The sequence below is a fragment of the Ceratotherium simum genome, chromosome 17, assembly GCF_057802395.1.
Source record: "Ceratotherium simum simum isolate JZ-2026a chromosome 17, ASM5780239v1, whole genome shotgun sequence".
Lineage (NCBI taxonomy): Eukaryota > Metazoa > Chordata > Mammalia > Perissodactyla > Rhinocerotidae > Ceratotherium > Ceratotherium simum.
In genome coordinates, this window is record NC_141916.1 from 61,132,171 (window position 1) to 61,159,628 (window position 27,458).

Here is a 27,458-nt window from a genome sequence, read left to right on the forward strand (position 1 = left end):
ACCCCGGGCCACCAGAGCGGAACGTGTGCACTTAACCACTTGCGCCATCGGGCCGGCCCCAGAATTTGCATTTCTATAAGCTTCCAGGTGATGCTGCTGATGCTGCTGGTCCAGAGACCACACTTTGAGAATAACTGCCTTAGACTTTTCCTGTCTTCATTGAAAAGAACTGCAAAGTCAGTCCCAGGACAAAGCAAGGAGGGAGGGACATTATTACAGGCATCTGTCAACACAGCCTTAAGTTTGATGAATTTGGGCAGAAATCACAAGTGACACCTTTCCCATGCACTTGGATCTTCTAGGGGAGACATGAGCACACCCTAATGAAAATGGTTGAGGCTGAGTTCTTCACATGTTTCGTTCACGAGTGGTTGGCAGTGAGCTTCCTAGTGGATGTGACACCTACAAGTTGTGAGGGATAAGAGTCAGGGCAGAGGTCATGTTGGAGTGTGTGCGTATTTGTGCCTGTGCACTTGTGTATATATGAATGCATGTGAGTGTGCATGTGTATGGGTGCAGATGAATGTGCCTACGAGTGCATGTGAGTGCGTGCATGAGTGCATGTGAGTGCGTGTATGAGTGCATGTGAGTGTGTGTGTGTGCATGTGAGTGTGCATGTTGCTACTGTCAAACAACCAAACAGTATTAGAGGGACCAGGATTCAGGTGCAAGGTTGATTGGCTGGGGTAGGTGAACTTTCATTATAAAAAACTAAAATAACCCCACACAGCAAAAGCTATCTCAGATCTTCCTCTGGAGTATATATGGGCAGTGGGAGGATCTGCATGCTGCTCCATTACGAGCTGGAAAAGGGCCTGTGCTTTTGCTATTTGGTTATCAGATTGATTTCTTCTTGTTGTTTGTGAGTAGGGACTGGGGAGAGCAGGCAGGGAGAGGGTGTCAGCAGGGTTAGTGGCAGCAACAGATGCTGCTATACATACCACCCAGATGCAAGTCGATGAGGTCACTGTAATAAGACTCTCCCCAATAGTCTACAAGGAATTGGTGAAGAGAGAGTTATTGGAGCGGATAACCCTCCTGTCCCCCCATACCCCAAACAATCAATGACATGAAGCATAAGAAACACACAGAGATACAGCAAGAAGGCCAAGAGGAACAGCTGGAAAGCATGCATCTCCCTGCAGTGCATTCCACATATACACATGCTGAGCCACATACTTCCTGGTGGGGAGAGAGGGGTGTTTGCTAAAAACCACAGGTGATCGAGTTAATAGCCAATCACAATGTGACTCTTATTTACACCTCCAGTCATTCAGGATGGAAGGCCTTGGGTTCGTTGGGAATCCTGACCTTGCTGGGACCCAACCTTATCTAAGAAGATTTTAAAAAACTCAAGAGCAGATCAGGGGCTACTTACTTCCTTGGTTACTGGATATCAGAAGCCCCAGGCTCAGGGGCTGAAGGCAGGAGGCGGACATCCTAACAGGCTCTGCAGGGACCCCAGTCCTCAGGCGGGAAAGCAGAGCTCTCCCAAGAATTCATACGTGGGGCCCCACTGGAGAGAACATCAAACTCCTCGCAGAACCACTTTTGCTGATGGGTTTGAGAGGAGGGAGATCCTGTTTCTTCTGAGTTTAGGCCCCCAACTTCAGCCAGCCTTCTCTTTAACAGCAGGGCATGAGCTGTGACTATCTGCCCTAAAGTTCTTGGAAGTCTGCTGGCCTTTCAGCTCCGGTGGCTGTCCAGCAAGGATGTTATGTTCTTCCCATGCTGGGATGCAGAGCTGGGCACTGCCGAGGGCTGGGCTTGGGCAGGCGGTCCTCATCTTTCCAGAATCATAAACAAATGCAGAGCACAACAAAAGCCAGCTGCTACTTGTTACCCTTTTCCTCCAAATCTCATAACGTGAATGCTGATTCTGAATGCAGCCTGTGTTCCACACGAGGGTTCCCCCTTCAAGAATGGACACACCAGAAAGCAGAATGTAATCCTGGAATGGTTTTTCAACTCATGCTCAAGGCTGATCCAGTAGTTTAAGATTGAACCAGGATTCCAAAAACAGAAAGGGCTTCCCTGGTGCTCCTGACCAGAAACCACATGAGTCTCAGTTTTGCCCTGGGCTCAAAGGCCGTGAACCTAACCCACGCAGTCTGGATATACATGAGCCGTGGACAAGTTGAGATCAACGGGGTGGCAGGTCCATATCAGATCTCTTCTCTGGAAGGGCAGCTTGGCTAACAGTCAGACCCTTTCAGAGAGCGATGGAAGCTTGAGCCCATCAAGTGAGACAGAACGGCAGGTTTGGCCAGCTGCACGCTCTCAGGAAGGGGCTGGCTAGCATTGCTGGAAGGCTCCAGACTATCATGCTCAACTGAGATTACCTTCTTAAGAGTTCAGCCAGGAGCAACGAGACTAACAAGAGGAATGGAAAGCAGAAGCAGGAGAGAAAGGAGTAGCCAGTGTGCACAATCTAGCCTCAAAGATGATCTCTGCCAAGTAGGAACAAGGCCACTGGGATTTCAGACAACTGGCGAGCCTTGGAAGTGATATGCTTAAAGTAAGAAAAGGAAAATAATATACTTGGAAATACAGTCTTATGGTAGGAGCTACAACATCCTGAGAACTCCTCAAATGCATTATGGGGAAATCTCCCAACAGAGCCACCAAAGCCTTTCTTTAGACACAGAACAGACGTGCATTTGGGTAGAAGCATTCTGCTCAAGCCTTGCTTAGAAGAGTTTGGACTAGAACGGTGGTTTTCAAACTGTTCTGTGGAACCCTAGGATTCTTCAAGTGGTATTCCTGGGGTCTCCCAGATACCTGATTCACAAATACTTTTAACTCATTTAAAAAACTTAAATAAGACACAACATGCTCACATGTTTGATATGCCAACTTTTAACCCATTGAAGACCATCAACACATTAATTTGTGCCATCAGGTAAATGTGCTTTTGTGAGGCCCTCAGGAAGTTTCCTCTGCCCTCTGTGGGCAAGTACCTAACTCCCTGTAGATGTGTTAGGGAAGAGGAAATGTTATTTATTTACTTAAATTTTGGCCTGCAAGTAGAGCACTCCTGTACAGCTGTGCAGGGGAGTGTCCTGGGAGAGCCATGACGCAGCGGGCCCAGCCCCTCAGAGCAGCTCCCATCGCAGCGCGTGCTTGCCATGGTAACACTCGCGCCGTGAGGGCACAGCACAGGTGGTGTCTGTGTTTGCTCATGCTTGGGAGCGTTCACCTGAGATGCATCCTTTATAAGGAAGATGAACTGCTGTTCAAGGTTTGTTTGTGTGATGATTCACTGTTCACACAATGCCTACTGCTCCACTTTAAGCTTCCAGCATCTAGATCATTTAAATTACATCTATCCTGAGATTGCCAGGTGAGCTGGTAAAACACCTGTTCCTATTTACAGCAGCTGTGTCTGTGTCACAGGACATTTCCACACTGTGCCCCAGGGATGCACTAGGTGCTGAGGCTTACTAACACTTGCAGCTTTCTACAATAACCTGTATTTTCAAATCTGTGTTTATTAACATCTTAGAGTAATTCTTTTTGATTTTAAGTTTATAATTTGGCTTGTAAAAAGAGTTCTGCTGCTAAGAAACAAATCTGAAAATGACTGACTTCGATGAAATTCTGGTTGTATATGTTTATGAAAAGGTAGTTATCTAAACAACCAGAAAGAATTTTGGCAAAATCCTATGCCAATCTTCAGTGGTCTATCTTTTTCTGGCCCCTTGGCAGTCAGCAGCTGGAATAACGTGGCCTGTCACAGAAGCGCTGAAGCGCTGTCATGGACTTAGCCTGCATGGCAGCCGACAGGCACAGGAGTGCTTTACAGAACCCCCCAACGCTGGTGACGGCCCCCCAAACCTCAGAACCCTGCGCAGGAGGGGCAGCCATCTTCTCGAGCACTGTCACTCACTATAAAATGCAGGTGCACATGCCTGCTGAGTTACTCTGTAATGAGAGATCCCCTCATTCTCCATCTCGACAGAAGGAATTTGTGGGGAAGGGTAAGAAGGAATGGTGGTGGGCCCAGGCTCCCTTCTGATAATCTTCTGTAAGCAGATTAAGCAACAAGGGCAGGGCCCTGTGAGTCTCGCAGCAGGGTGCAGGGCATCTCGGGTGGGTTCGGGCTAGCTTCCTCCAGGTGGTCAGGCCTAACTGAGGAGGCCAAGTCAGAGCACGCAGGGCAGGGAGCAAAAGCAAGGATGGTGGAGGACAGCCACGGCTTCATTTGGAAGCCCAGGGACCCTTTTAGGTGACTAGAATGTCCACTCCTGGACACAGGGGCCAGTGCTCGCCTCGCAGTCACACATCCCAGGCTTCTGGCCTATTGGCTGCTCAGTGTTTTAAGTTTTTGCATTTCATTTGCTGGTGTGGGCTTCAAGCAGTAAATCCAGCATCAGGTGAGGCACAAAACCAAGAACATCACATCCTCATCTTTCTCCCTCACCCCATTTCTTCACCTGAAAGTCATCACTGAGTCAACTGTTAAATTGCAATTTCTAGGCCTTGAAGGGCCTGGACAGGAGACCTACTTCTATGCCTGACCCTCAACTTCCTCAAAGTGGACTTGAGTCCTACAGAACCCCAGGAATTCATCTTGACTCCAGGCACATACCATGAAGTCTGATCATTTTCCAGCAAGATCAGATGGCAGCAACTGGCCCATTCCTGGCTGCCTCTGACTGGTTCTTCAGTTTACAGACAGCCTGCCTGCCAGGAGATGTACCATCCCCTCCCCTCTGCCACACCAGAACAAGGAAGTAATAAGGGGTTACTGCAAAACCAGGTCATGTCATTCTTCATCCCCAGCCTCACAATGTGCATGTTGAACCTGGATGACGTGCTCTCTACAATGAGATGGAGGTTTCCCCATCCAGAGACTGGACCAAGACTCTGGAACTCTTGAGAAAGCAGACTTCAGTCACTCTAGGCCCAAGCTGGGGCTACAGTTGGGGCTGGCCCATGGTTTCAAGGTCCTGAACCAAAAAGCCTTCCCAGGCCCTTAGGACCAGGGATGACTCAGGTAATTCCTTGCTTTCACTGCCCAACGTTGCTGGACCCACCCCACAGGCTCCTCGGTGAACAGTGGGTGTGGCTGCACTTTACCCAGAGCTCTTCCCCAGGATGGCAGTCGCCTGGCGCATGGCCCACACAGCCATCTCCCTGTGTCTGCGCGTGCCAGCTCTCCATGGTCTCTGAGCTTCTCCACCCTGCCCTGAGTGACGGCCTCCAGGGAACAGAGCCTGGGTTCACACTGGGAAACCTGTATGCTCTGCCCACGGGAGGTGGTGAGGGCTCTGCGGGGCATGTGTCCTCACGTGATCTGTGCAGCTCGGGCAGGAGAGGAGCCAGGAAAGCTAGACAGGAGGCGGCACGTGGGGAGCAGGCCGGGGGCCCTGCTTGTGCAGTTCTGTGATGGTTCCTTGTGGTGCAGTCTCTCTCATTCCCAGTTATTTTCTTCTAGAGAGGATGGTGGGGTGGGAAAGGATGACGAGGCCTAATGCTTGCCATCAGCAGGTGAAGAGGACTGAGATTTCATCCTACAGGGTGATGGCAAGCCCTAAGACAGGGCAGAGGACCAGGTCTGGGCCTGGGGCAGTCCCAACAGAGGAGCTTTTCTTTTCCTTTCTTAACAGGAAGTCCCAAATCTCAGTGATATAGGCACCCAGAGAATCCTACTGGAAAAGCTGAACTCCAGATGAGGTGATGCCAACCACCCTACCATGGGGGGTGGGGGGCTTATCCTTTAGGAACAACCTCCTTGCAAAGGAAACTCAGACAGTACCTGCCTCACCGCGGAGTGCCTTCTCCACAGCGACCCCTCTTTCCTCCAGCTGCCTTTGCTTCTCCTCCACTTGTTCCAGCTGCCGCTGGATGATCTACGGGAAAACAAGACAGTGTAGGCACCCAGCTTCCAGGAGGACAACTGAACTGCACTGACACACAGAGGAAAAAGACAGATCAGGTCACAAGTCACAAAGGCTGTAGTCAACGGGCGTTAGGCCCAGAGTGCGGTGTATGGACCACCTGCAATGAACCCCCAGGACTTGTTAGCTGTGCAGACCCCCCCCACCCCAGCATGCGGTGCATGGGGGCGCGTCAAAGGAGGGACCAGGCCCTCTCCAGGGCAGTTCAAAGAAAGCAAGTGGAGAGAAACTCCCACAGGAAGGATTCAAGCACGCTAACCTAAGACCTTTCTGATGGCAAGGGTGCGAAAACACGAGCAGGGATTCTCGGAGAGAACTGTGGAAATGCTGTCTCTACAAGACAAGAAATTAAAGAAAAAAAGTCTAGAATGGAGCCACAAGCCGGAATCCGGACATGTGTAGTGAGAGGTTTCTCCGTGCTACGTGGGGACTAATGACAGAAACCCAAAGGGACGTTCAACCCCAAAGCGGCAGCCAGTGATGTGTATCTGCGGAGAACGGCACACGGGAAAGGGATAAAATCCAGGGAGCCCATCAGATGCAGAAAATGGAGATCAGAATATAATGTACAAGAAAAGGACTAAAAGACAGGTGGGTTCTGATGCTTGATGAAACACCGAATTCAGGGGAATATCCTCATTTGTATTTGGATTTGCTGTTAACGTTTCTCGTTGTATAGCTTTTGATTAGCATATGAATACAACTTTATGAATACAACTATATACATATGATTTCATTTAAAAAACCATATTGTATTTAGGTATCTATTAACACTTTCTATAAAGAAATTGTTTTTTGTTAAAAATAAAAGTCTAGACTGGTCTAGGATCTGTGAGGCCTGGCGACAGGCTAATGACTGGAGGACAGCTCTGACCTCTAAGTTCTGGGCCCATCAGAGGCTCAGGTCACAGACTGCCCCTTGGTAACAGCTCCTACAATGGAACTAGCTGACTTTACAATGGTTACTCCAGATCAAGGAATTCAGGAAACTCAGAGCTTGGCTCTGCCCTTTCCATGAATAACTCCACAAAATCAAGGCCTCCACAGTTACATCAAGCCAGAGGCCTGTGGCCTGAGACTTCAGGGCTGTCCTCTCCGATTATGGGGACACCCGTTTACCTCTGCTCTGCCCTCTGCACCCTCCCTTGTGGTAGAAGGGGACTGGCTGGCTGCAGAGGAGGACACTGCCTGGGGTCTCCCCCAGCGGCCATCTCACCTGGGCTCGGTGCAGCCGCTTCAGCTCCTCTTGCTTGGCCTGTCTTCGAGCCGCCTTCTGCACACGCCGGGTCAGCTTGGCGTTCAGTTCCTCCTCTGTGTAGGTTCTTGGCTGGAGGGAACGAGAGAATTCCTCAATCAGGGGCACGCAGGCCTAGACAGGACGCTGGTTGGCAGGGGCGCGGAGAGGACTATCCCCAGGCTGGAGCTGCCCATCTGCAGAGTGCCCACAGGGCGGATGGAGGCACGAGGTGTGTGCAGACTCAGCCAGAGGCTGTGGGGCACTCGCCCCTGCTGAAGCAGGTCTACAAGTGAGACGCCTCCCTGCTGAGACAGGGACAGGAGGCTGAGTGGGGACTGACAGGATGTCAGAAGGACAAAGGGACATACACTCCTTTATCATTGAGGTCACCTGTTTCCCACATAGGGCTGTCTGTTCTTTTTAAGACTCTGTGAGGGTAAAAGTATTAGTAAAATGTTCACCAAGCCTCCTGCTTCTAGGAGGTGTGCAGGGAAAGGAAAAAGAGAAAAATCAGGGCCCTTTTATTTTCTTGTTTGGTATCAACAGCCAACTTTCTTCAGATGAGTGATATTTATACAGTTCTTTTAAGAAGTAACATCTGAAGTAGAGAAAAGAGGGATGATTCTATTCTAAGTCTGGTGAACCCCAAACCAACCAAGATAGTTTGAAGAAGGAAGTCTGAGGGTGAACCTGACCTGCCTCTGAGGTTTGCACAGAGGGAACAGTCAGACCCTGAGACGAAGGGAGGAGGCAGTCCGGCAGGGCTGTTTCAGCCAGTGCCATCAAGAACCGAGAAGGCGACTGACCAAATCCAGCACAATTCCACCTGCAAATGTGGGCATGATGGGCTCCAGGGAGGGTCAGATGCCCTGAATAAACACTGGGCAAGCACTGAGAGGCAAACGCTGGGGGTCTGCCTCTATTCCTAAGACCCTCTCCATTGCCTCTGAGAAAATAAAAAAGGCAGACTTCCAAATTCAACTCAGGAATATATTCTAATAGCCTTTTTTTTTTCCTAGTAATTTTTATTCCAGAGTTTGAGTGATGGTGGAGGGCCAACTGAACAGGTCAGGGGTGTTCTAGTGTCCTAAGCATTTCACCCTGCAGATCACAGAGCTGAGGGCTCAGGCACTCCCCATTTCTGCAGTGCCCAGTCCCAAAGGGGCAGCCCTGTCCCCCCCAGGCACCTGGATGAAAATTACCACATGCACTCCAGCCAGGGAAGAGCAAGGCATCTCCCCCTCCTCCTAGGTCATGACGCAGCTAAAGAGAGTTCTGCTGCCACCGCTCCATGCATGTGTGAACACAGTTAGTGAGGGTGTGGCTGGAGGGCCAGGGCTGGGGGTTGCTCTGGTGGTTAATCACAGAAGTGCATGCAACATGACCAGCCAATGGGATGAGACACTACCTTTGATGCATGTGATCTCCTGAATGCCAAGGCGTGTGGCACAGAAATCGACTTTTAAGGGGATGGCAACGGAAAACAAAACAGAATGGTAATGATGATAACAATTAAAAAATTAAAAATAGAACACAGAAATGGAGCGAAATCAGTTAGAAGTTTAAAACAAACACACAAGACTAAAACACACGATTATTTTTCACGATGTTTCACAGGACTGTAAGTGCAGAACCTGAGGGTAAGGTTCTAGGAGCAGCACCTTAGTGAATCCTGGTATTGAACAAGGCCTGGGCTCACTTTCTACTGAGAAGGCAGCTTCTTCCTCACTATGCCCCAAATATTCTCTTTTCTTTTCTCAATCTCCCTTAGGTATAAATTAAAACTGTTCTAAATATATGGCTAGGGATGCTATTTCTCCTTTAGTAACCCATTCGCTTGTGGAAATGCAGACCCCTTCTTCCAGCTGAATGCTACGGGGTACTGGGCTAGGGGACACTGGCAGGAGATTCCTGTTACCAGAGACAAAGACACAGAGCAAACTGAGTATCAACCCTCACGTTCCCTCCAAAAGGCCCTCTCCTGGCCGCGCTCCTGAACAGGGCCAGGTGGGCTCCTAGTGGGCCACCCAGCAATGCTGGGACAGGGGGCAGGGGCCATTTCTTGATTATACACAGTGAAAGGGACCTGAAATAGCATAGATAACTGATATTTATCAAAAATATTTCAGGCAGTAATCGTGACCTCTTCTCACTCCACGAAACCTTGAGCAGATATGCTCAGACAGCCACGGTTGGGGACCTGTGCTCTTCCAGTCCTCCCACCAGCCCATTAAATGGCTAACAGGCAATAATGGAGCGAGGGAGGAAGCGACAGGGATCTGGGGGCCCTCGGATGGGGAGATTCTGAGAGCTTCAGGATGGACTGCAATCCCCTGCTGTCCTTGCTGCTTCCCTGTGCTTCCGTGGGGACCAGCCCAGTGAGGCCTACATTTCAAGAGCACACTGGCCCAGAGAAGACTGAGTGCTCCTCCCAGCAGAACATTTCACTCTGAACACGTAGATCCTGCCTCAGACTGACTCATCTCTCCCACAAACCAGAGTGAGAGGAAGAATTCATTATCAGAACAAATCAGTTAAAAAAAAGAAGACCAGACGATCCCCCAAGCAGCATGTGAAAACCTCCACAGGAACTACGTAATGACAACCTAAGGAACTGCCCTCAACATCTGTGCCTGTGGCCCATGTAAGAAGTGAAGGGTGGGGCAGTCATTTCCCGATTTCTGGGGCAGGGTACTGACTTGGGAGAGGCCGAGCAGAGGAGTGAAGTCACGACAGAGCGTGGTGCGCCAAGAATGAGGCCAGCCTAAGAGCCGGTGCTTCTGCTGCTAGGGGAGGGGGGCCTACCAGAGTGCCAGCGCACATGCCCTCCACTGGGCCACAGAGGTCAAGTTCAGCCACGTCGAGCCAGATCAAGGCAAAGAGGTAAACACGAGTTATATCTTGTTGGTAGGGCTACAGGTGATTTCTTTTTTTAAAGTCTGTACTATCTTAATTTTTCTACATAAACATTTTAAGTAAAAATAAGTGATTTTTAGTGTTTTTTTTGTGAGGAAGTCTGGCCCTGGTCTAACATCTGTTGCCAATCTTCCTCTTTTTGCTGAGGAAGACTGGCCCTGAGTTAACACCCGTGCCCATCTTCCTCTACTTTGTATGCAAGATGCTGCCACAGCATGGCTTGATGAGCGGTGTGTAGGTCCGCACCCAGGATTCGAACCTGCAAACCCTGGGCCGCCAAAGCGGAGTACGCAAACTTAACTGCTGTGCCACTGGGCCGGCCCCTGCTTTTTTTTTTTTTTTTTGTGGGGAAGATCAGCCCTGAGCTAACATCCGTGCTAATCCTGCTCTTTTTTGCTGAGGAGGACTGGCTCTGAGCTAACATCTATTGCCAATCCTCCTTTTTTTTTTCCCCCCCAAAGCCCCAGTAGATAGTTGTATGTCATAGTTGCACATCTTTCTGGTTGCTGTATGTGGGACACGGCCTCAGCATGGCTGGAGAAGCGGTGCATCGGTACACGCCCGGGATCCGATCCCGGGCTGCCAGTAGCGGAGCGTGCGCATTTAACCGCTCAGCCACAGGGCCGGCCCCTTTTTTTTTTTTTATGAAACAAAACTCAGGCACTTGTTTTATAGACGTCTGACTCACAGATGGGTCTATGACACAAGAGGAACCATCTCCCCAATGGTACTGCCCCAGCCGGCTCCCGCTGTCGGGGTCCAGGCACAGCCAGCAAGACACTCCCTCCTGAGTCAATTCAAACCCACTTCTGGGGCCCCCACTCCCCTCACTTCTTACTCTGAAAATTTTCAAACCTACAGAAAAGTTGAAAGAGGAGGACAATGAATACCTGTGTATCATTCACCGAGATTTGCTAAATGTTAGCATTTTGCCACAGTTTGATGTATATAATCATTTCTTTCTGAATCATTGGTACACATCATGATCCATCATCCTCCCAGATTTTAGCATGTACTTGCTAAGAACAGAGACGTTTTCCTACATGACTACAGTACCTTTATTGCTTACAAGGTACTTAGCATTAATGTGATGAAGTTGCATGTCTATGCACATTATACTCTCCATGACCAAGGTTCCTTAATTGTTCCAAAGTGTCCTTCATGGCTGTTTTTGTTTTGGTCTGTTTTCCTGCCTTAGCGTCCATGTCTTTTTTTTTTGAGGAAGATAAGCCCTGAGCTAACATTCATGCCAATCCTCCTCTTTTTTTGCTGAGGAAGACTGGCTCTGGGCTAACATCTGTGCCCATCTTCCTCTACTTTATATGGCGATGCCGCCACAGCATGACCTGACAAGCGGTGCATTGGTGCACGCCTGGGATCCGAACCCAGGCCACCAGCAGCGGAGCGCGCCCACTTAACCACTATGCCATGGGGCCAGTCCCTCCATGTCTTGGAAACACATGGTGCCTCGCTCTCACTCAGCCAGACCCCAAACCACGGCAGGGTCAGGCAGCAGGTCGTAGGCACGGCTTTGCCCTTGGCATTCCCTACACGGCCTCCAGCGAAAGGCTCTGCCTCCGTGGGCGCACATGGAGTATGAGGTCCCCAAGGTCTCTGGTTCTGGGATTCTAGGAGTGGGCCCATGACTTGTTGTTCACGTAGACGGGGGGGTGAGCCCCAGGCCTACGAGGCCCTGGGAGAGCCTGTGGTCAGTGAGCCATATTACCAAGACCATGGCTTTGGCATAGTCAACTTGGGCAGCCTGCCACTCAGAATTTTGCCAGGATGTTTCATTAATTAATAGAAAAACAGTGGAGAGACCTGACCACAAAAACGACCACAGATGGAAGTTTCTGACCAACACGAGATGAATTGGCTGCACGTCTGCATGTCTGCATGGAGAAAAAGTGAACCTTGGACAACATTCTCCTTCTCAGACCCCTGAGGACCCCCTTGGGCCGTGCCAGTCCCCGATGCTGGCACCGGGGACCCACACACATATCCAGAAGCAATTCTCAGTTCAGTACCGACGTTACCGCCTGGGCAGGCTCCACAGGGAGCACTTGATGGAGCACATGAAGCTGGGTCCCTGCGAGGAGCACACAGGACCCTAACCTTAACTCAGCACTGGCTTGGCTAGCACATGGGAGCCTAGCTGTGCAGACGGGTGGGGTGGGACAAGAGGTCTGTCTAGGTGTCCTTCTAGGAGAGTGGAGAGAGAAAGAGCTGGCATGGCCGAGGGAGACAGACAAATCAAGAACGAAATGAGAACTAAAAAGATGGGTTTCCTCCAGTTTGCCAAGTTATTACCAGGAGGAGGGAAGTGGAAATAGGCTGCCAAAGTCATCTCTACTGAACAGGCATGTGCAGTGCTCAGACCGCCATGGCCCCCCCAAAGTCAGTGGAGAGGGCAGACTCAGTCCAGGCCTTGGGAAGCCTTATAAGAAGGTGCATGATGTTCTGCGGAAAGTTTTCATTCCAAAAAAGGAGCTGAAGGCAGCTGGGCTGTCACCTTGGACGGGAGGTGCGTGTGCGCCCCAGGGCTAGACAATGGGGATGGGATAGGAAGTCTCCCACCGAGCTCACCCATCCCTGCGAGCTCCCAGGCCTCACTGGACTGTAGTCCCTACCTCATCACTGGCTCTGTGACACAGACGACCCATTTGAACCTTCCCTAATCCCTCTCTCTCCTCCAACTTCACTGTATCTCGACAAAGCTACAAGCGAACAAACACCCAGGAGAGGCTGGTGGGGAAGGAGCCTCCTCACCGAGAACTCCTCTCAGGAGAGCTGAGCGGCCACATCGTCTCGCATGCGGGGGGCAGGTCAGACCTCCACAACGTCCTACTTGGCACAGGACCCAGGTCAGTTTTCCAGAATAGTTCCTTAATAGCAAAAAATCCTCTCTACTCCACAAATGTACAAAGCAGGGGGTGACAGGGATGTTTCTCAGGGGCTCAGGCTTCATCTGCTGTGCCAGCCCTGAGCCCCCATCCCAGCTCCGCCAGACCCTGCGGCACGAGCGGCCCTTCTTCTTTGCTTTGGGCACTGGCGGATGCTACTCTACGTGGGATTTCCGAGGACGAAAGAGTGAATGGACAACGCTTGGCTGCTTCCTAAAGACGCAGTAAAGCTTTGGGCGTGGAATGTCTCTGTATTCTTCACAAGAACTGAACACTGGAACTCTTGCCATGGATGCAATAACTCCTAGCTATTCACTGAAAAAGCCCAAGAGGAGAACTCCCTTCACGTCTCTCTTATTTGGACCACTGGGCTGGGCTCAGGATTCAGCTGTCTGCTGGGATACGAGAGGAGGATGCTCACTCTCTACCCCTGCCCTGAGATTTGCTTCCCTTTCCTCCACCTCATCAAAGACCAATACTAAACAGAGGACAAGAGTCAAGGCCCTTAACCCCTTCTGAAGCCCCACGACCGATAGGCCTACATACCTCTCGCCTGGACTTCTGGGAGGACCTCTCCAGGATGTCGTCACTGGAGAGGTCAGAGTCCTCCGAGAAACTCAGCTGGCGCCCGAGCTGCAGCCCTAAGGGGTAGAGGCAAAGCAAGAATGGTGACCAGCCATCAGCACCATGGTACTGTAGTGATTTCTACATTCACAAGAGCAGCCTAGGGAGAGGGCCAGAGGTTTGATGTCTTTCTAGTTTAATTGGTTATTTTCCCATACTGGGGAGCCGGGAGTCAGATGCTGACACTTATCCTGGCTTAGAGCCAATACTAAATAGCTGGTGCCCTGAAGACAGCCTGCCGCATACCCCCCTGCAGCACCGTGCTCCACCCTGCTCAAAATCAGGCCCTCCTTTGGGGGGACGTGACTTTAAGAAGGGCACAAACCTCCCAAGGCTCTCTTACCTGGTTTCAAGCTTCCATTAAACGGAATATGCTCTGTGCACCCACGGTTCAGTTCCCTTCTCCCTGGCCCACCAGCAGAGCTCCTGAGAACCCCGGGGGAGCAGCGTGGGGAAGGGGAACTATGGAGAACTGGATGGAGGGAGAGGGCACACATTATGCTTTGTCCCGTGAGGGGCCCTCAGTGTTGACGCACCTGCCCTCATGACGGGAGACATCCTGTGCTTGCCCGAGTCCACAGTGGTCCTGCTGGAAGGAGTGCTGGAGCAGGACCTGTCCTCGCCCTTCTTCTTCTTGCCCTTCTTGTACCCAGAGAAGACCGACTTCCACAAGGACTTGGGCTTGGCAGCTGCTTCTTCCAGGAGGCTTGGGCTGGGCCTCTCTGGGGGCCGGCCCTCCCCTTGGGACTTCTTCTCTTTCTTGTTTCTGCGGGGGGAGAAGAGTGACGATCTCTTCTTGCTCTTCCCACTGGAGCCCTCAGATGACGTGACTGAGCCATCTGGGCCTCCTGAGTCCGAAGGAGGGGAGAGAACCTCCTTGCTAGTGGCTTCGCGCTTCAGGGTGGGCTCCTCGGGGCCTCTGAGCACCGGGCGCTTAGGAGACTGAGGGCCGACTTCTCTGCCCTTGGAGAGCGCTGTGGAGGCTTTGCGGGCAGTGCCTCCTGGGGGCCTGGAGGTCCCAGCCGCCATCTCCATCTCCTTCATCCTACTCAGCTGCTTGGCCATGGCATCTCTCAATGCCTGGCTCTTGACAGACTTCTCCCTGGCTCGCATGCGCTCCTCAGCCAGCTCCTTGGCTTCTGGAGAGACCAAGGGCAGCCCCCTCTTCTGTGGTTGGACCCCATTCCCCTGAGTAGGCAACCTGCCATTCTCTTTGGCTAGGGGTGGGTGGAGGGGCTTCTCAGAGTGAGACCAGCAGGAGGGGGGTGTAAAGAACTTCTCCTGCAGACTCGAGTCTTCAGTCTTGTCATCATACGTGTCCTCCACGTCATCGGCAAAGGGGATCTCCTCCACACTCTCCACAAATGACTTCCTCAACTCCTCCCGGGGGGGCTGGGCAGGCTCTCTGGGGGGACGCATAAAGGTAGCAGGTGGGGGGAGTGGCATCACCAAGGCCTTGGGCTCGGCTTCCTTACACTCATACATCTGATGCAGCTTCCTTTGAAGAGTTGCGGGCTCCTCGTCCGGGGGCGGGGGCGGGGGTGGGCTGGAAGGTGGAGTGAGCATGGTAGAGTCTGAGGTGTTGAAGCTCTGGCTGCCCAGAGTCTTCATGTTGGAGGAGCTTCCTTGAAGGCCCAGCCCGGAGCTGCTGGACAGGTCTCTCCGTTCCTCGTGGGAGCTCTTCAGCTCTCTGTCAGATGGGGACTTGGGGGTTGGCAGGGAGGGCTGGTCACCATCTGACTTTGGCAGGCCCAGCCTCTTAGGAACAGGTGGAGGTTTCAGAAGATGGAGCCCCTCACCCTGAGGGGACTTCTCAACTGAATAGGATTTTAGGGACACTGGCTTAAAGGCAGGTGAAGGGTAGCTGGGCTCGGGCCCTTTGCTCCGATCCACGGGCGTGAGCCCAAGGCTGCGGCGGATTTCGGCGCTCTTCATCCAGAACTCTGCCACCAGGTCATTCCGCTTCAGGGCCTCGTCCACAGCAAGAAGGCTACCCAGCCTGTCCTTGGCATCCCCTTGATTCTTCACGGGGAGGGGGGTCAAGGGGGTGGATGTTTTGGCTGGAACAGGCTGGAAGCATATGGGGGACTTGGTGGGGGATGGGATGGTGGCCTCAGAGGAAGGCTGAGGCTGGGAGCAAATGGGGAGCTGGGTTGGGGGGGTGGAGGCGGCCAACAGCGACAGGCACTGCGAACTAACTGGGGAGGCAGGCGTCCTGGCTTCTGGCAGAGCCACCGGCTGCGATCGGATGGGAGAGGGCACTGCTTTCTGATCAGCGGGCGCTTCTGCTCTGGGCTCTGCTCTGGGAAGTAAAGGCTCAGGGAAAAGGAGCTCCTGGGGTGATCTCCCTGTGGCAGCCACAGAGGCAAGTGGGCTTTGGGCCCCCTGCAGAAAAGGAAGACAGACAGAAGCTGCTCAGACGGCAGGCTTTTAACGTCAGCAAAGATCCCTTTGGGAGCTCTCTCTCTCAAAGGGCCTGTGCTGGTTGAAATAAATTCCTCTCTATGTCCTTTAAGCAATCATTTGAATGATTCCAGGAGAACCTTTCTCATTTTCTGCCCTATTTGTTCAATTTTCAGAACCACGCTCCTGAGCCGCACAGATTCAGCTTTCAGGGTTTGGTTCATCTTAAATGCATCCTGTATTCTTTGTCCACTGGGATGAACACTGGCCAGAAGCACACTGATAAATTTGGCCCTCACTCCCTCACCATCAGCCCCAGACTTCCAAGATCTCTGATGTACGAACATAGGGGCAACACTGTAAGAAGATTTGAAATACCTACTTATTATAGTCTGTATTTCACACTGTCCTTCCGGGAAGCTCCAAGATCCAGCTACTCCTGCACAAATCCTCATACCATATCATCCAAGCATCTCAGTGAAGCTCCCCCATTTCACAGATGGAATTACCGAATTCATCTTGCTTCTTAGAATCCCAAAGCCAAGCCAGGCAGAGCCAGGTCTTGAATCCTGGCCTCCCTCCTTGATCTGTCCTCCAGACAGTATTTCTCAAAACGTGTTCCACAGGACATATCGTTACCATTTTTTACACAGCATTCTTCAATGTGTGGTTCACATACCACTGGTAACCAGGATAAATATTTTTAATTTTAAAACTCATACATTCATTTTAACATAATATTAACAAAAAAATGCATCTGTCATACCAAATCAATGATTACACAAATATTGTTGCTTTAATTTAAAAATAAATTTATTTATAAAACAGCATGGTATGTGGACACCACAAAGAGTGACATGGTGGTGGGATGACTTGGGTCTGGGATTGGTGCAGGGCAGGGTTAGGAAGATGTTGCCCAGACTGCCTCATCCCCACAGCAAGGACCGGGCTGGAACCCCAAGGTCACCCCTGTTTTCAACAGCCCCGCTCAGCACAAGAAGCAAAAAAAAAATGGGTTCACACCAAGGGCCCTAAAATGAAGATGAACTAATATGCCCACTCAGGCTCCCATCAGCTCTGGCCCACAGGGAGCCCCAAACCTTACCTCTGCCTTGGGGCTGTGCACTGGGGAGGAGAGAACAGGCTGTTCCTCAGGGGACCGAGTGGGGCTGGAGACTTGGGAGGGACCTGAAAAGAAACAGACACAGGATTTATAAGAGGAAAGCCTTCATTCCCACTAACAGCTCCTCTCCCAGCCAGCTCTGCAGTGTGGCCACAGTGTCAAACAGCCACTTGCAGAGACGGCAAGAACAGAGAGAACGTGCTTTCCCAGAGTGCCCATGTATTCTACCTCTGCTCACGTCAGAAGGGTTGGCTTTTCTTCACGTATGGTCTGTACCCAAAGCTTTGAGATGTACCTTCTACCCTTTCACAGCCCCAAATAACACAGGGAAAGGAGGGGCTGTTGGTCAAAGCCATGAGCAGGATACGTGCACAGGGATGGGGAGGAGGACAACAAGCCAGCTGTTTGCCATTTGGAGGCTGGTGTGTAGTGCCCCGGCTCTGCTCCGATGACCTGTGTCCTCGGTGCCCCTCTCATCCTCGAGTAGTTCTCTGCAGGAATTGTGAAAGCAGTTTCTCCTCAACAACAGACTGACCTCTCTCTTGGCACCCTGGTGAGGCCGGTGGTGGCTCCTCCTCATTTTCGGACACCCTCAGCTCCAGCTCGGCAACCACCGCTGCCCGGTGCTGCAGACGCAGCTCCGTTTCGGCGTCTGATGGGACGTCATCAGACCAGTGCTGATCTGGCAGAGGGAATGGGGAACGCTGAACTTGAGTGAGGCCATGCTCCTTTTCCATCTCCTGCCTTCCTCTAAGAATAGCCCCGTCAGTTCTTCAGCTGCAGCACAATCGCCTGCCATCTGGACCTGGCTCTGCACCTCAGCCGGGCCCTGCCCACTGGTCCCTCCCACCCCCGAGCTTCTGAGAGCCTCAGCCAAAAGCGCATTATCCTCTGCAGCATGGTGTTCTCATCGAAGGCTGCGGTGCTCTGTCTTCTTTTTAAATACAGCCAGATAACACACAATGGGCCACAACAGACAGAAACACGTGGCTGTCTCAGGAGGCCCTGCCTCTGGGACGATGCACTGACCGTCTGCGTTTTCTTCTCTTTGTGGCCTCCCGCCCTGCCACCCCAAGCCACAGCGGAGGGCTTGCCCCTCAGTCCTGCCTGGACTGTTCTCACTTCCCCAGCCGAGTCCCTGCTGCCCTTTCCCCAGCCAAGCAACCAGACTCTAATCCTTAAAACACGTTCCTTGTATCTAGCTTTCAGAGGCCCCATATAAAGCCTCAAATCTGCTCATTTCTCAGCCACAACTTAACAAACACAGGCTGTGTTGAATGGTGGCTTACGGGTGGCTGAAGTGACACACACTCAAGTTAGTGGCAGAACAAGGGGACAAACCAGGACCCAACAGCTGCCTCCTCCAAGCTCCTTGCTTTTGCTTTAATGTGCATTGCTGTCATCTTTCCTGAGTTCAGATCACTCTGGCCCTGTCCCCAGTGAGGAAAAGGGTGGTTACTATGGCGGAGAAGGGAGGCTCTGGGGTCCCCCGTACCATCATCCAGCTCAGCACCAGTGTCCCCCGTGTCCCCATTCTCCGCTGCCTCCCCTTCTATCTCTGCCGCCTCCGAGTCCACATCTTCCTCCAGGTCATTCTCATCAAATGGGACTGTAAAGCAGAAATGTTCAAAGGAAGGAAGGAAAGGAAAGACAGACGAACAGACAGACTGCCTTTGCAGGTGGGAAAGCGGCAGTGGTTTTCCCAGGCTGTAATGTGAAGACCACGAGGAGAAGGGAGAAGACGGACTCTGAAGTCTCTGGATTTGGACTCCAAGGTCACCTTGAGAGTCAATCAGACTTAGGGAGATCTCTCTAAAGGCAGTGTGGGTGCTGGGCAGGCCTGGGCCCTTCCTGAACACATGAGACTAGCATGTCTCGACTCGAGCAGGACCAACTGGAAGGGGAAGGGCAGCTAAGGCCCAGTCATCTTTCCTTCTCCTTCAGTGGCTGCTGTAAGAGCCTCAGTTTGAGAACGACAGAAGGAAATGCTGCTTCTCCAGGCCCAGGCCCAGCAGGCACCAGCTGCAAATTTAATAACAGAAATGGCTCATGTGCCAGGCACTGTGTTGACTGCTTCACAGGCCACAAATCATGAATCCTCATAACAACGTAATTAGAAGGGTCATTTCCAATTCCCATCTTTCAGTGAGAAAACAGGCCCAGACAGTTTAGGTAATTTGTTTATGACCACACTGCTCAATCTAGTGGTCGCAGTGTCATTTGTAGGTGAAATCACTGTTGCATGAGTGACCCACAGGATCCCTGAGCACACTGCACCTCAAGGGGCAGAGGTTGCAGCTTCACCTGGGACCATTTAGAGAAATACCTTCTTCAAGTGTAAGGGAGAGGGATGAAGGGATATGTAACGTTCATTTTCTGGACTCAAGACTAGCTCTTTAGTGCTGCAAAATGAGGCAAAGCACAAATCCACCTCATTTCTCCTGAGGAGGAACCAGCCCCTAAACACGCACACACACACACATGCTCCCAACCTCTGCACTTAGAACTCATACTAACAGTTTGGAGTCCGAGAAAGCAATTAAGAAAGCAACGAGCACTGCTCTAAAGGATGCTGTGAGATACCAGTATCCCTGTGACTAACAGCACCTACTTGTCAGGGGTCCTGAGGGTTTATTCTGGAGTTCTAAGCACAGCCACCCTCAAATCATTCCTAAAGGTTTTCATTTCAGGAAAAACGGTGATGCTCTGATTTGCATACACAAGAGCCCGAGGATCCAAGCCCAAGGAGCCAGCTGTGGCACAGCTGGATGGATTTCTTAAAAGGCCATGCCGAAATGTGAGAGGACGGGCCACATAATAACTAGACCTCTAAAGTCAATGTCTCCTTGTAGTCCAGCCTCATGAATCTGCATGCTTGGCACCTTAAGAGTGTGCAGAGTGAGTGTGGCACCGAGGCCAGAGCACAGTCACATGTCACTAACAATGGGGACATGTTCTGAGAAATGCCTCGTTAGGTAATTTCGTCGTTGTGTGAACATCAAAGAGTGTACTGAAAGGAAACAAAATTTGCCACCCCAAAACGTGTCTCTTTCACATGAGGGTTATTTTAGGCTGATTATTTTTAAGAAACAAAAGATTCAGCAAGTTTCTCTTGTTACCTCCCCCTTAACTGCCTAAGAGAACTCAGATAAAAAAACCTGTCTCAGGAAGTGAGCTGTCACCTTAGCATCACATGAAATAGGTGTAGACAGGGAGGAACCTAGAAAAGCCTGTTTGTTGGGCTCCCCACCGTGTTCTTCTGTTTCTATGTGGCCAAACACTTGTTTTTCGAACGTTTGCTCCTTCTCACCGACCCGTGAATTGCCTTCTTTCCCTTTGAAGTCCCTGACTCTCCCCATCCCCAACATCTTCGTCTTTAGTGGAGAATGGTGTTTAAGGTGAGGGCTTCAGGCATTTTGCTGAGTTACTCAGTTTTCCTGGGTTTCTCCCATGTTTACATGCATTAAACTTTTGTTTGTTTTCCTCCTGTTAATGTCTCATGTCAATTTAATTCTTAGACCAGCCAGAAGAACCTAGAAGGGTAGAGGAAAATGTCTTCCTCCTCTTCCTCCCCTACTTATACAAACCTAGATGGTATAGCCTACCACACACCTAGGCTACGTGGTACTGAGACCGAAACATTGACGCAGTGCATGACTATATAATGAAAATCAAGGAGGTGACTACCTTTGGAGGTGGGGTGGGGAAGAAAGGGAAGGGGCACTTTGAAGACACTGGTAATGTTTTACTTCTTGACCTAGGTGGTAGTTACATGAAGTCTTTTGTGTTTTTTTTTTTTTTTTTAATAACTCCTACAGCTGTGTACTTATCTTACCACCCCTTTTGTACACTCAGCTTACTAAAAATGAAGTGACAGTTCGCATCTAGTTTTGAGGAACTATACGATGGTTTGGAATGGACTAGACAGTCCAGGTTACGGGGAAAGATGGGAGAGTTCCAGAACAAGTTCTAGGTTGGCAAATAGTTAATGTCACATTCCTCCTTTCAAAATACCAGAGCGGCCCATGGAGCTGGCAATGCCAAAGAGCTTTCCTACGATGATGGCATTTGCTGGGACAATACTGGAGGAAAACTACTTGATTATTTCCACAGGTTTAAAACGTTTGTGTGACGACATTGCTGTTGGTCACTCAAGGAAGCCGGTTCATCATACACCAGGGAGTGGGACTTCTGAGGCATAACCAAAAGCCTCCTCAAACCTGAGCTTTCTGTGGGATAGTTAGTTCATCGGTGCACCACACCAATTCTGAGAAGGCTGAACAGGTGCCTCTCCTCCCCTAGAATCTTTCTCCTTTAGTGGTCTCCCCAACCCAGTGGGAACAGAACCTGGGTCCATTCTGTGGAGAGGGCCCATTGTGCCTGACACGTACTCGAATGACCTGTGAGTGCCTGGACATCGAGAGGGGAAGTTTACACTTTTGTTGGCAAGTACACAGGAAGTAAGCACAAAGGAGACCAGGAGGTAGGAATCCCCAGTCTGACACGGTTCAAGGCACACTACGCTGGTTAGCCTGACCCCAGTCTGGTCCATCGGCCTTCACGTGGTTCTCCTACTTAGAGTTTCTACTAAGAAATGTCCGCTGTAGAGTCAGAAGGGTAAGAAGTCTACAGTTCTTGGGAGTACCTTGAAAGGAACAATTGTCAAATATATCAAAAAACGAACGAGAAATATCAATGTAGCAGCAGCAGATGTTGAAAGAGACGCAGCTTGAGGGATGGAATTGGGGGATTAAATCCAGGTTAAGATGGAGTGCAGGGTGCTAGAAGCTGCCACACACTATGGAAGCCAGGAATCACTGACATACTTAGCTTTTGGTTTATTTCAGCTGCCAGCTGGGAAGTCCTGACACTTCAGCCTGTCCAACCATTTTGGGGATACAAACTAACTAGGAGACAGTGACCAGCAGTTTCTGTTCACAGCGCTAATGGCCTCAGGTTCGGCTCTCGCTACGGTGTGGTGTGAAGGGACCTCCTGACTTGTGCTTGTGTCCGTTTCTCCTGCTGTGTGTGATGCTGGTGGTAAAGACCCAGGAGCTCCAATCCTGCTCACCCCAGAAGCCACTGCTAGGACAGTGGTTCTCAACCAGCAGGCAATGCCGCCCTTCTTCAAGAGGTATGTGATATTGTAGAGAGGCATTTTTGGTTGTCTTAATGACTGGAGTGGGAGAGGAAGCTGCACTAAGGACATTTAGAGGCAGAGGCCAAGGGTGTTAAATGTCCTTTAATGGTAAGAACGTCCTGCCCCAAATGCTGGTAGCCCCTCGCTGAGAAAAACCTCTCCAGAAAAGTTTAGGAAGGACAACCAAGGTTTCTCAGTTATCTCTTGGCTTAAGTACTTAAAGAGATTCCTGCACCCCAGTCTGAAGCCCCAGCTGGTGCTACATCTGGTCATCCCCAGCCTGTGCTGCTACTTTTAGCTGAACAACATCCACCAATGCTCTGCTCTCCTCTCGTCACTGATAAGTTTTCCATGAGTGCCCTTGAGTACTGACTGTCTCCTTTGCTGATATTTTGGTAGGTTTGTGGGATATTAGCTGATTCCTCTAGTTTCACAGCCAATTGCTAACCAACTTAACTTCTACAGACTTTAAATCTCAGTGCTAGAAATGTCCCTTCAGCTTTGGCCATTACAAAAATAATCTCTATTAATAAAACATGCTTGTCTCTGTCCTGTCCACACTACTGCTTTCCTCTGGGTCTTCCCTGAAGGGCGCAGGATGCATGTCTGATCCATGCAAGGATGGCTACCTGAGGGAGGCATGCATGTGCCCCCGCCCTCCGCCCTCGCATGCACTAGCGCGGGACCGGAGTCAAGTGTTAGGTACCAGCAGAGCTGCCGAGAGAGTGGTTACGGTGAGTGGAGAGAGAACAAACATCACCAGACTACCTCCAGAGACCGTCTCCAGCCAGGCCTGCACTGCTGCGCGGCGTATGGAGGGAAGGTCAGGCACTGAATTTAAAACAGATGATAAATATAGAGTTACACAGGAGTAAGCATTCCCAGTGGGGAGAGTTGAGGTCATTCCTAAAGTCCAAAACAAAAGAGAAACTGAGATGACGTTACAAGCCAGAGGCCCGTCTGGCACCAGCAAGGGGCCACAGTCCTGCTGTGACCTATGTGATGGGCGTTCAGGACAAGGAGAGGGGAAAGAAAACACGGGAGGGTGGACCTTGGCTCAAGGCTGCAGAGCCATCCCCACCTCGCAGGCCAGCCTGACGGCCCTGGTCAGCAAGCTCTCTCCTCAACTCCCGCAGAGCTCCTGGGTGTTTATATTGCTGCGAAAGAAGTCAACAGAGGCTGGTCTCGCCTACGGTGAAAATGTGGGGCTGGGGAGGATCAAATGTTCCTGTTGAAGGCCAAGTTCCCGGAAGGCAGGGACCACCCCTCTGCACACTCAAAGCCTTGCCGGTTGCTGGCCTAACAGGGAGTGAGTGGAAACATGACGACAAGTGAACGAGAGACAGAGGCTGATGATACCAGGATCTGTATTTGGAGGATGGGGACACCAAGGTCGGAATGCATGGAGAATGACACGGCAGCCGCCACATCCCTCAACAGTCTCCACTTGTTTCTTTTATTGCTTGCTATTCCTTAAAAGAAGCCTGAATAAGGTTCATCTATATCCTACTGTGGATCATCTGTAGATGACCTGTAGATCATCTCACCCAAAACCTACAGCTGGAAATTATGCTAGCTACTTAGAGACCTCCTTAATATAAATCTCTTTTAAAACTTCATTTCAGTTCAATACATGCTCCCCCTACCCCTATCCTGCCAACACACATTCACACCCAGACACACTCCATGAGGAAAGCACCAGAACATTTTATCAAGTGGAGAAAGAGTAACCCTGCCCAGTAATACAGGAGAAAGAAAGCAAATTCTTGGTTTTTCCAAGGTTGAGTTCATTTTACTATTTTGCATCAGTGGAGAAAGAGCCTACAACCTCCTACCATAGAGAACTTTACATATCCTCAAATGAAAGCCAAGGGTAGTGGTCAAATTAACATCAGGAAAACGAAATGTTATGTTGGCTCTCACTTTTGATCAAACAGATGGCAGTGCCCTAACAGAAACGTCCTCTGCGGCAGCGAGAGGGGAAGCGAGGACAGAAGGTGCTCCAAGGGGCATCAGGACCTTGGCTCTGGAAGCAGTTACCTCTAGAGGCAGAGGATTCCGAGGTCGGTGCCACTTGCTCCTCCTCCCCTTTCTCACGAATGTGTGTCCAGTGCACGTCAGCCTGGATCTCCAAGGGATCGGCTGGATTCATGATCTGCTGTAGCCTGCGGCTCCCAGCTAGTGTACCAGATTCAAGGGGTGAAGGAGATGAGAAAGGGAGAGATGATAGGGAGGAAGGAAGGAAAAAATAAACAGTCAAAGGAAGGAGGGTGTGAAAAACCACAGGAAAGGAAACAGAAACAAATGTTACAGTATTTGCCAGGATCAGTTTGAATCAGAAAGAGGCAGAAATTGAGAATATGCACACACACACACCAGCGACTTCTACTTGTTCAACTTGATTCACCATTTCAAGCTTCACATATAATGTTAATTTCAACGAAGAGAATCATACATTCCAACTCCAATGCAGAAAAAACTTTCCTTTCTGATGCTCTTTCCATCTTAACTGCATTTGAAGGACCCACGTGCCATGTTAGGAAAAAAAAAAAGGCAGGTCACAACTGGCTTCTGAAGGGCCATCCCTGCAGAGGACACGAGTACCCGGCTCTGTTACCCAGCACAGCGTGAGCTCTCTGAGGATGCACCATTCACGTCCCTTCTGCTGGTCACCTAGTACAGTGCTTACCACCACCTGCCAAGTTGACAGCTTCTCTTTTCAGATTTAAGCCATGTGACAAGAAGGAAGTGGGATGGCAGTGTCACTCTGCCACAAACCAGCCAACTCATACACGACAGAAATTTACTTTGTTGGTACTTGGGTCTTTACCTTCTGCAGCTAGATATAAAAAAGTCCCCCTCCCCTTATAGTCTCATGCTGCATGCTGGCCTGTGGCAGGGACACAGCTCTGGGGAGAGGATGGAGGAGGGGAGGCAATGGCTGGGAGAGGAAGCAGAGCTCTAGCCTATAAACTCCCAGAGCTTTGGGAGTTCATGGGTAGGAATAAGACAATACCTCTGCTCTTTCTGAGGTCAAAGCCCTTTTCCTTAAAACTCCATTTGGTGCCCTGCTGAGCCCCTCTGGACGCAGGAACTGGTTTCTCAGCTAAAGGAGAACTCACTAGTGGCCCCTTCAGATTATTCTTGCTGTCAGAACCCAGGGAATCTGCATGCAGCCCCTGCCGTGCGGACACACTATCATTAGTGCTTGGACCGAGGCGTTCTGTCGGGTTAAAATAAAGGGACAGCCAGCAACTCAGGGGGAGGGGACACTAAGGGAGCGAGGGTGGCTTTTTAGGCAGCAAGGGCAGGTGCCACCTGATCTTAAGGACTCGGGGCCCCTGACAGGAGCCTGCTCTCCACAGTCTGACTGGAGAAGCTGGCTTTGGCTTCATCACTACAACGACAACCTCTTAACTTTCAAGCAACAGGGAATGTGAATATGGGCGGACAGACCAGCGAGACCACGAATGTGGATGCAACACTGTGCTCTGTGATGCGTGCGGCAACGTCCCTCGTGTGCTCCTGACTGGAGCTGCTGGGCTCTGTAGAGTCAGGGACGTTTTCTTTTTTTTCTCCCCAAAGCCCCAGTAGATAGTTGTATGTCATAGCTGCACATCCTTGTAGTTGCTGTATGTGGGACGCGGCCTCAGCATGGCCGGAGAAGCGGTGCGTCGGTGTGCGCCCGGGTTCCGAACCTGGGCCACCAGTAGCGGAGCTCGAGCACTTAACCGCTAAGCCACGGGGCCGGCCTGTCGGGGACTTTTTCTAAGGTCGGTTGGCCTTTATGGTGCTGGATGGGGCTGAATCACAGCAAAGTCACCAAACACACCAAACGTCTCAGGACTGAGGAAGATAAGTCAAAGAGAAATGGGCCCTTTCTCACCTTCTGAGCAACAAACGGAAGGGAGGGAGTCTTCTCCCTGGGTAACGTTCTGCTTCCTGTAATAAATGCAGCCTTGGAGACTTATCAGCCAGCATCTCCTCCTTTCTCAGAGAAATGTTAAAAGGCACAGCGGAGGGAGGCTCCGGGCACCTGTGCTGGCTCCACCACTTTTGAGAGCTGAACTATGATGTGAGGTCTTCTGCATTAGAGAAGAAGCCGAGTCTCAACTGGATGAGGGGAACTTACAGCAAAACATACACCGGGTATGGCTAGGGTCACATTCAGTAGCCTGCTTATCGGGTCTTCCCAGACCTCTCTCCTCCAGGTCTCCTCCAGAACCTCTCTGTCTCACATGCTTTGTACATGACTGTCCATGAAGGCGGGGCCCAGCCAGGTATGTGCCAAAGCCTGCCAGCGTAGCTTTATAATACACAGATCTTTTCATGTGGGACCTGCTCTTGGAGGAAAATTCTGGATGGCTGCTAGGGAGTCAGGGTAGAAGGTGGGCAAGGGGCAGAGCAGGTACCTTTACATGTACCCGTATCTTCTTCTTCTGACAGATGCCGGAGCCACTGGCCTTGCAGGAGTTCTCTGTCCAAGGGGCAATACTCCCCTTCTACAGCAGGGGGAGCCAGACACCCACAAACACAGCACCAAGAATCCCGCGTGGGGATGGAGGAGGAAAGAGAATGGAGGGAGGAAAGAGAATAGAAAGAAGTTATCTTCAGCTGCAAGGCAATAACACCCTGCCACTGTCTACAGAGGCATCGAAGTCCACTGCCCAAAAGACCACACCATGGGCTAGGAATAGAGGCCCAGGGTTTGGCTGAATTTGTCAGTCTAGGTTTCTTTAGTTAAAGCCTGTTCCCTTGCAGTTTTCGTCTTGAGGCTAGTTCTACGGCCAGGAAACAGGTCAGCACGAGGGAAAGCAGAGCTAATCTCTCCTGAAAAGGGAACAGGCTTTGACCCTGCACTCTGTCTGAGGCTCTAAGCCACTGAGCACATGAATCATCACATGGAGACAATGATGTCTGGAACGATACAAACTATCTCCCTTTCCCCAGGGTGAGCTGTGAGCTGGATCACCCCTGACAGGCAGGCCGGCGGAGGCAGCCACAGCCAGCCATGGCTCTGTAGACAGCAGGATGGAGAAAAGAACCAAGGTGCCAGATTCCCAGTCCAGTGCCTGCTTCTTTTCTGCACAGACCTTACTCATTTCTCATAAAACAGAGTGAGGAGGGAGGGGCAGGCCACCGAGTGCTGCCTCTGGGGGCCCCACGCCAGGCTCCGTCTTGGGTCTTCAGAAGCTGCCCAAGGGCCTGC

At 50.9% G+C, this 27,458-nt stretch overlaps 1 protein-coding gene across 11 annotated transcripts in view; it reads right to left on the minus strand.

Annotated features, from left to right (window-relative positions):
- The window catches only part of MICAL3 (microtubule associated monooxygenase, calponin and LIM domain containing 3), a 227,867-nt gene that overhangs the window by 14,331 nt on the left and 186,078 nt on the right, over window positions 1–27,458 (minus strand). For 6 of the 11 annotated variants that reach the window (XM_087443001.1, XM_087442999.1, XM_087443000.1 and 3 more), the window contains 8 exons: window positions 18,605–18,718; window positions 17,645–17,791; window positions 17,092–17,174; window positions 14,120–15,968; window positions 13,506–13,600; window positions 8,549–8,599; window positions 7,120–7,230; window positions 5,762–5,855 (listed from right to left, as the gene is read on the minus strand). In XM_087443001.1, coding sequence (XP_087299127.1) covers window positions 5,762–5,855; window positions 7,120–7,230; window positions 8,549–8,599; window positions 13,506–13,600; window positions 14,120–15,968; window positions 17,092–17,174; window positions 17,645–17,791; window positions 18,605–18,718 — 2,544 coding nt within the window. Of the gene's footprint in view, window positions 1–5,761; window positions 5,856–7,119; window positions 7,231–8,548; window positions 8,600–13,505; window positions 13,601–14,119; window positions 15,969–17,091; window positions 17,175–17,644; window positions 17,792–18,604; window positions 18,719–23,017; window positions 23,081–24,289; window positions 24,428–26,661; window positions 26,752–27,458 lie in introns of all 11 variants that reach the window. The other 5 variants (XM_014793914.2, XR_015555018.1, XR_015555019.1 and 2 more) reach the window with 5 other exon arrangements.